At 65.0% G+C, this 8,714-nt stretch overlaps 2 protein-coding genes and 1 long non-coding RNA gene across 4 annotated transcripts in view; 2 read left to right on the top strand and 1 right to left on the bottom strand.

Moving 5' to 3' along the window:
• EEF1D (eukaryotic translation elongation factor 1 delta) overlaps positions 1–8,674 on the bottom strand; it is a 13,455-nt gene extending 4,781 nt beyond the window's left edge. Inside the window, exons 1-3 of one of the 2 annotated variants that reach the window (XM_077758246.1) lie at positions 8,580–8,674; positions 306–429; positions 36–107 (exon numbers count right to left, since the gene is read on the bottom strand). In XM_077758246.1, coding sequence (XP_077614372.1) covers positions 36–107; positions 306–422 — 189 coding nt within the window. In that variant the 5' untranslated portion in view covers positions 423–429; positions 8,580–8,674. Of the gene's footprint in view, positions 1–35; positions 108–305; positions 430–1,983; positions 3,102–8,579 lie in introns of those variants that run through there. The other variant, XM_077758245.1, reaches the window with a different exon arrangement.
• LOC144226724 (uncharacterized) lies at positions 4,844–7,208 on the top strand. Its single transcript, XR_013333720.1, has 3 exons — positions 4,844–4,925; positions 5,456–6,237; positions 6,372–7,208. It is a non-coding gene; the product is annotated as an uncharacterized LOC144226724 (long non-coding RNA).
• Positions 7,473–8,714, top strand: part of TIGD5 (tigger transposable element derived 5) — a 4,138-nt gene continuing 2,896 nt past the window's right edge. Inside the window, 1 exon segment of the mRNA XM_077758137.1 lies at positions 7,473–7,618. Coding sequence (XP_077614263.1) covers positions 7,473–7,618 — 146 coding nt within the window.

Raw genomic sequence — 8,714 nt, 5'->3', positions numbered from 1 at the left:
GGGGGGAGCCTGGGCTCTGGCCTGCAGGCACTCACCCCGGCCAGGGATTTCTGGATGTTCTCTCTGGCTCTGGCAATGTCACGGAGGATCACGCTGGCGCCGTCCTCCTGCAGACAGTGCAGAAGAAACCCCTTGTTTTCCTTCCGTTAAAAGAACTTTAATGGGAAAAAAGGAACCCTTACGGAGAGCGAGAGCTGTGCAACAACCCCGGAGCAGAGCAGAGCCGCCGGGGCTGAACGGCCTCTGCCCACCCCCCACGCCACCGCGCCGGCCAGGGCCCCCGGTGCCCCGAGGGCAGCCCCCACCTGGCGCGAGGAGCCGGCCACGGGCCCGTTCATCCGCTCGTAGAACCGTCTTTCTGCATCGTCGTATTTGAACTTGTCGAACCAGATTTTCTCGTGCACTAGGAAGTTTGTAGCCATTTTCCTGCTGTGAAGGGAAGGCGAGACTGAGCCGGCCTGGCTGGGGGTGGGGGTGGTGTGTGCCTGAAGGCTCCAGGCCTGGCCCGCGTGAGCGCCTCACGCGAGCCCAGACACCAAGGGTGCGGGGGACAAGGGGCCTCGGCACAGCCCGAGCCAAGTCTGTCCCCCACCGCCCCCCGCTCCCGCCCCTGTGGTTCTCAAAGCGTGAGGAGGGGCCCCTGGGGGCCCCCGGGTCCTCCTTTTCCAGCCACGAATCTGTGCGAGCCTCGGTCACGTCCATCAGATGATACCAACAGACCGAATGCAGAGGAAGTGTGGCAAACCAGGTGCCCCCATTAAACAAGTCACTAAAAAGATTTGCAAAAATGTCAGATAAGGCGGCTCTGCTCACTGAATTTTTTTGTTACGAGAACACTGTCGCTCAAAGAACAAGTCATTACGTTAACACGCCATCAACTCCTTGATGAACGAAGTACTACCTGCATTTCTGTTTCAATTGCTAAATTCGCAAAAATCGACAGACCCAAGAAAAACCGTTTGTGGGTGCAGAGACCAGGAACTTTGAGAAGTGCTGCTCTGGCCCGGGGGCCGCCCTCCACCCGCCATGGCCGCTCCTCTTCCTGACCAAGGGCGACAGAAATGGACCCCATCTCACCAACCCTCTGTGCCAAGGGCCCCTCACCAAGTGTGGCTCTGGTGACAGGAAGGGAGCTAGGCACCACGACTCCTCCACCCACCCGGCACCGCCATCAGGAGCAGCCAGGCCACCAGGAACAGCGGTGGTCCCCTGCTGGCAGGGGCGCCCACACGCGGGTCCCCACAGCCAGCCCTCACGCAGAGCTGACAGGCTGCTGATGGGCAGGTGGGGCCACGGCGTCACTGCTCCCCCGGGGGCCCGACCGCCACACAGCCACCCACACTCCAGACCCTCCCGCTGCCGCACCTGCAGTCTGCCTGGCCGCCTGCCTCCCCCCCCACCGCCACCCTTCTCCAGGCCACTGCGGGTGCTGCGCGGAACCGCCCCAGGGCCAGCCCTGGACCCCCCAGGCCGAAGGCGAGGAAGCCTCGTCCAGCAGGGCTCCTGCAGACACGGGCCACTCCACTGACAACGTGCTCGTGTGCCCGAGCCACTCCCCTCGCCCGGGAGGGGATGACGGGGTGGGAGGCAGGGCTGGACGGACGGAAGGGGCAGGAGGGACGTGCCAGGGGCCTTCAACACCACCCCTGCCCTGCCTGCCCTGCCACAGCCAGGGGCACTGGGAGCCGCCCAGCAGAAAGGGAAACCCTACCCAAGGCAGAGTCGGCCCGTGCCAACCTCCTTCCTCCCTCAACAGCCCCAACCCCCGTGATCCACCAGAGGTGGGCCTGGCGGCTGTGCTGCCCCAACACCAGAGAGCGACCTCCGCCCAACACACCCCTGCATCCGACGTAGCCGGGGCCGGGAGCGCTGGGGAGAACCACGCCGGGGCGGGGGAGGGGGCAGGGGGTCGGGGAGAAGAGCAGCCAGGGCCCCAGCCCAGGGAAGCCCAGGCCGGGAAGCCGTGAGGCAGGTTTCTCCTACTTGGGTCTCAGGCTGGACATGGACGGGCCAGACCGGGCACCAGGTCGGTGAGCCAGGGACGCGGCTTCGAGGCGCCAGGCCACGCGCAGGGCCTCAGCGGCATGGTGGCGGCACTCTGCGCTGTCATAGGTGGGCTTGCTGAGCCAGGGGGCCTCAGCATCTTTGTGCAGGAGATACCAGTAGGGCAGGGCAGAGGAGGCCTCCCCGTCAACCCGCCGAGGCCCGACCCGCTTGCTTCCCACGGCGTTGCGGCCCCGCCGGTCTCTGCGGCCCCGCCTGGCGCCCTCGGCCTGGCCGGCTCGCTCCTGCAGGCGCACCTTCCCGGGGGGGTGGCCGTCGAACATGGCCTCGTAGAAACCCCTCTCTGCCGCGTCGTACTGGGGCTTCTCCAGCCACACCCCCTGCACCAGCGCCTGCAGACTAGCCGGCGGGGGTTGGCTGTCGGTCAGTGGATCGGGCTGGCGGGGGAGAGCCAGATCGGGGGCGGCTGCCGGCCGGCCCATGTCACACGCCCCCTGCCTGCCGCCCCCCCCCGCGGCCAACAGCAAGGCCTGCGACCACTCCACGAACGCCCGCTCGGCCTGGTCGAAGGAAGACTTGTTGACCCAGATGCCCCAGGTCACATGGTGGCAGGCCACCTGGCTTCCATGGGTGCAGGGACCCCGGGGGACCAGGGTCACCCGCTGGGCTGCCTGGGCAGCTGCATCCGCCAGCCTCTGGCGATAGGAGCTCTCCGCCCGGTCGAACACGGGCTTGTCCAGCCACACGTGGTCGGCCGAGAGGCCTGTGAGGGCCAGGTCGGCCCGGCCGAGCCAGCTCTTGGGCGAGCGCTTCCGCTTCTTCTGCAGGGGCTTCTTCCCGTCGTGGCCCTTCCCGGGCTCGCTCCTGCTGCCGCCGTCAGGGGCGCCGGCCTCCTCGGCGTCCTCAGCGTCCTCCCGCCCCGGTCCCGGCCCGTTCACGGCGGCCGGCGCTCCAGCCAGGAGCTGCTGCGTGGCGGCGGCTCGCGTGGCCTCGAGCTCGTGGAAGTGCCACTCGGCCTCCTCATGCTTCTGCTTGTCCTCCCGGACGGGCTCCAGGGCACAGGCGGCTCTCCCGCTCCGCATCTTCCGCACAGCGTTAAAAAGCAAGCACAAGAAGGCAGTTGCAACACCATGGGCCACACGGATGGCGCCCCGCCCCCCTCCTCAGCCTGACTTTTGGGGCTGGCCGGGCCTGGGGATGCTTCCCGATGGGGGTGCCGGGAGGACACAAGCAAGAACCCGAAGTCAAGTCCACGGGAGACTCAGTAGAGCAATAAGCAATGACGTGCATGCGTGTGCGTATACGTGCAACCTTTTAGCTGTAAAACTAATCTTTCCTGATGCACCCAGGCTCCCCAAGGGGTCCAGAGGCTTCTTCAGCCACAGGCACCTTCTCCCACAGAGCCTCCACGGGGGGTTGCTAAATAAAATACAGAACGCACCTCCTTAATTTGACTTTTATATAAGCAATAAATAACTCTTGGAACAAATACGTCCCGTGAAGGATTTCAGACATTTATAGGCTGAAGGATTATTCACTGCGCGTCTAAAATTTTAACTGGACATCCTTTGCTTTTATTAATCTGGCACCAAGGCACTGGTGCTTCCGTTTTCTAGAAGTGCACGCGGTGGTCTCTGAGGCCAGCCCCATCACGTCGGCCCCGTGGCGCCGTACGCCTGCCGCGGCCACCCTACCGCCCACAGCCGCGCACACTCCCGACGGGAGCTGCCAAGGGTCTCAGACAAGGGTGAGCCTCTGGGGAAGCAGCTGGGAGCAGAGGGTGGCGTGTCTGCCCCTGCAGGGGCCACATCGGGGGCGACACAGGGAAGATGCTAGTGACCACCTGAGAGAAGGAGCCTCGCGGCTCTCATGTCAGCCGCAGCCACCCGTGGCCTGGGGGGTGAGCAGCTCCCGCCTCTGGGCGCGCCTGCAATACAGGAGGCCACAAGGCAACCTCTGGGTCTGGGGACGTTAGGGCGCCCTCTGGTCACGGAACCGCTTGAAGTGCAGGGCCGCATCCCTAGAATGGAGGGAGGCAGGCTGGGAGCTCTGTGTCCCATCTGCTACCGTGGACGAGCCCACGCCAAGAGCCTGAGCCTCTTCAATAGAGGTGATGTCCGCTCCAGTCTGGAAACCAGTCTGAATAGAGCGGTCTGCCCACCGCCGCCACCACCTCCGCGGCCTCTGGCCAGGAACGGCTCAAGCCCACAAAGCCCCAGTAGCCAGTCTGCTCTTAGGACGTGCCCAGTGGTCCGAGCTCACGCTCCGTGGGCCTGTGCTAGCGGAATGGCTGTAACCGGCAGAGACTCTGTCCAGCCACAGGCTGGCCGCTGGGCCCTGCTCCCCAAAGCAGAAGCACCCACGCCGACTGACCAACACCCGGGACCATCCCTGCTCCCGTGGGCTCCGTCAGCGCAGCCTCCCTGGGGCGCGCCCTGCTGGGCCCTGTGGCAGGAGACCAGGTGTCCAGAGGGAAGCTCTCCTACCACCTACGGCAGCACCGACACCCCTTTCCTGACACCTCCAAACAGAACGGAAACCTCATTCTAATGGCCCCGTGGGACGTGTCGGCTGTATAAGCCCCATGTCCACCTGACATGTGGGGGAAGATTCTCCCTTGTACCATGAAGGGACATGCTGGGGTCTCTAATGGCACAGGCCACAGGATGGAAGCCCCAGCCTTGCAGAGACCCCCGGGCGGCCCTGTGCCTTCCTCGCCAGGCCGGCAGCAGTACTTACCAAGGCCAGGCGGACAGAGGCAGTGGTGAGAGGAGGGGAGCCTGTGCCAGAGAGGCGAGGCATTGTGACATCACCCGCCATCCGTGAGGGGACTGCAGGCCAATCAGGCAGGGCCTGTCTACCCTTCAACCTTTCTGGCAACAAGCCCCCAGCAGACCCTCAGCAGAGCAGCCCACGGCTAGGTTGGTTCGGCCCCTTGAGCTCCACCAGCTAGGCTGACCCCCTGCTGGGGGGGGGCGGTGAAGCCCTGCTGGACCCACTGGGCCTAAAGGCAGTGCTGGTCTCCTGACATCAGATCAGGTTCTGCTCAGAGCTCTGGGGGCCGCACCTCAGGGGAGGGAAACTGCTTCTGAAGACCTCTCGAGAACAAGGGGTGTGGCCTGCGGGGGGAGGGGCCTGGTGCCTGGCTGCATCTGCCAGGAGGCAGGGATGGGGGGGGCACCTGGCTCAGGGGGTGCCCCCCCCACAGGCACAAACTGGCTCAGCCCAGGGACGCATGGAGATCCTGCCCGGCGGGATCACAGCCCGAAGCCAGCAAATCCAGCTGCTCTGTGCTGCCCACAGGAAACCGAGGCCTGGCAGCCTGGCCAGGCCGGGCCTTGCGCGGGGGCTGGGGTGCCTCGTGCGCTGTGGAGCAGGGGCTCCCTGGCTGAGGTGAAGGGAACGCTGGGCACGGGGCAGGTGGGTACTTACTTTCACTCCGGTCTCCTAGGACGGCATGGAGAGAAAGCAGCAAGGTTAGAGGCAGTCAGGCAGCACGAGTGGCCGGAAGGTCTTCACAGAGGCGCTTGGGACAGTGGCATGAGGCGTTTGGCCGAGCAAACTGAAGATGGGCACCAAACACCCCCCAACCCCCGAAGGCGACCGAGTCCACCCACTCGGGACAGCACCCCCCTCCCCAACACGAAACAAGCAGTTCCTCCGGCTCGCGTTGGCTGGAGCCCAGGCAGGCCCGGCGGGCCGCATCCGAGCCCCACGCTCCCACAGAGGCCCTCTGGGGGGGGAGGACAGCCTCGCTGGCCACCTGCAGCTGTCAAGGGGATCCCTGCCTGGGCCCCGCTGTCATGCTGCCCCTAAATCCAGGCTGATGGACAAGGCGCGAGACAACAAGGACCACACGTGGGGCTCAGCAGCCCCCGAGCCCCGGAGGCCATGCTGGGGCAGGGCGCTGCCGTCACCCCGGGCCTGAACAAAGACACAAAGTCCCTGCGGTGCGCACAGGACAGGGCTTTTAGTCCTTCACAGATGGGAAATCGGGTCAGAAACACTAAGTACCTCCCCCCCTCAAATCCAACAGAGGTAACAGTCCTGGAGCCGACTCAGAAAGCCCGCTGGGCGCCGCACGCAGGACCCGCCTGCCTTGCCCCGGGGTCCCCCAGTGGCTCCATCACCAGAACCCTGGAGATCTGCCAGGCAGGCCTCTTCGCTCCTGCGTCTACCCCACGCTCCAGCAAGGACGGCAGCAGCAGCAAGTCACTGCCAGGGACACCCAAGGTGCCTTGTGGGTGCAGCTGACGCAAGGACACAGGCATGGGGGAGGCAGCTGTCCCTCAGGAGCACACAGTACGTCCCGGGCAGCCTACCTGCGGCCGTTGTGGTGACAGCTCTCCCCCCACGGCCCCCTCCAGACTCCCTGCAGGACCAGGCAGCAGGGTTCTCCTGCCCTCGGCCCCTCCGTCTCCCAGGAGAGCCAGCGGGGCGCCCCCCACCCCTGCTGCCTCAATCTCCCTGGCCTCTGGGAGTGCTCATGTTCCCCGAGGACCTGATGAACTGAATACCCGTCTCTTCTGGTGAAAAAGCAAATGTGAGTTTAAGCCACACAGCGGGGACCCGCCTCTCGCCACAACACTGGCTCCAGGAAGCATGAGGAACAATGCCCCAGAACACCAGAGCGAGGAGCCAGGAGGAAGGGGCCTCAGGTGTCCCCGCCCTCCACCAGCATCTGCTGGCTCGCTCGCCCGCAGGGCACAGAGCTGGGCTGCCCACCGAGGCCCAGCCCCAGTGCCGCAGGTAGGCTGACCTCTCCCACGGGAGGGGATACTGTCCCCGTGAGCTGCCCAGGGTTCTCTACCCAGCCACCAGGGACCGTTGCGAAGGCACCCCACGTGGGAGCTGGTCCTGGCCACAGACGACCCCGCCCCTGCATCTGTCCCAGCTGGGCACGTGAGCTGGGAGGGCAGTTCTCACAGCGGCCCCAGCAGCAACCCCACAGCGCACCTCTGGCTAGACAGCCTGGACAGCGAGGATGTGGCCCCCCGCAGGGCTATGCCCACCAAGGTGCCAGGGGCCTGGAAGTCTCTCGGGGCCTGGCAGAATGGGGTAGGTTTCTTCGGAAGGGTCAGCCCCTCCCCAAGCTCCGCCCTCCACACCCTCCCCTGGACACCACATCGCAGACACAGACACACCAGCCCTCCAGGTGTCCACCCAGGGGGCAAAGATCTGGCCCCCTTCTGGTGGAAGCGGGAACGGACGGGGGGTGTACGGGGGGCGGGGTCTGCAGGCCAGCTCCCTCTTCCTCGCAACAAAACCTGCTGTACATGCAGCATCCGAGGGCGCCGAGACACCTGGGACGTGGGTCACCGACGGGGGGCACACACAGCGCTCCCTGGGCCGAAGGGCGCGGCTGCCCACGCATGGTGACACGTACCAGGGCGATGCCCCTTGCCCCTTGCAGGGGAGACTCCACAGCCAGAACTCTTACCCACGTGCTTCCTGACTTCTCACCCCTGATGGCAGCCCCACTGACAAGTACCGGCCTGTCCTGGCGGCTGAAAGGGGACCCCACGCCCTCAGATTCCCGGCTCACGCCGCAGCTGCCCTCGTCACCCTGGACAGGTTCAACAGTGCCCGCGCCTCAGATGCCACAGCCTGCCGGGTCGGTCTAACCTGTGCCCCCAGCCAAGCCCCTGTGCCCCCTTCCCTCGGGGTGACCCCAGGACCACACATGCTTCCTCGACCCTTCTGTGCACACGGGCCTCACAGAGGAGGACGGGAGCCCGAGGGTCAGGGAGCTGAAGAGCCGGGGATCGTGTCTCGCTCCACCGCCCGTGCGGAGCCTCAGTGCCATGCTGCCACCCACTTGGAGCACAAACGTGTCCCCTTAAAATACCGGCACTGGGCGAAGGCTCAACACTCTTGCCAGCTTCATGCTTGTGGAGCCCCAAGACACGACACCAGTGCACAGCGTGCTGGAGATGTTTTTCTGGTCAATCTTTAAATATTCACACACACTGCAAGGAAGCTTCTTCACACACACAGCGTTCAAGCCATTGCCCCCCCTCCCCCCACCTCCCGTGCTGACCCCTGGCAGCCTCGCCCTGCTCGCGGGAGCAAAGCTAAGGGGGTGGCCCTGCATCGGGATCCTCCAGAGGGTGTTGTCTCTGGCCTGTGGCAGGCTCTCCCCAGGACTGGCATGAGGCCCAGAACACTGTCTGCCCTACACAGGGGACAGAGGATCCTGCTCCTCAGCTCAGGTGCCAGTCACTCTGCAAAACGACAGTTTCCTGGGATTCCACGTCCACAGGGCAGGGCACAGGAACACGCGAATCCCTCCTGAGCCCGCTCACTGGCGGCTCAGCCAGGCTCGGGGTACCCACAGAAGGCTGGGGTGTCAGCACCGACCCCAGGCCACGCCCACGCCCTCAGAGAAGGTTCGGGCCAGGGTCAATTTAAAGAGGTGTTCCCCCTCAAGCAGGGATCACCCCAAGGTTTAGCATGACAAGTATTTCTCTTGCTACAGGGTGGCCCTTCATTCGGGGAAGCCCCCACCCCACTCCACCCCTTTGGCTCCCTTCCTCCTTCCACTTGTGTCCGTTTCTCGAAAAGGCGTCACCCACCTCTACAGAGACCGGCTTCAAGGTCGCCTCCTGCCGGGACCCTTATCCAAGTCCGGACTCCCGGGCGCTCAGAGAGCCTCAATAATTTCTTACGAGTCATTCGGCAGTCACCCCCTTATTCTTTCCCGCGCTCAG

The sequence above is a fragment of the Crocuta crocuta genome, unplaced genomic scaffold (genome assembly GCF_008692635.1).
Source record: "Crocuta crocuta isolate KB4526 unplaced genomic scaffold, BGI_CrCroc_1.0 scaffold327, whole genome shotgun sequence".
Taxonomy (NCBI): Eukaryota; Metazoa; Chordata; class Mammalia; order Carnivora; family Hyaenidae; genus Crocuta; species Crocuta crocuta.
Note: the sequence above shows the minus strand (reverse complement) of the source record. Positions and strands in the feature narration are given on the sequence as shown.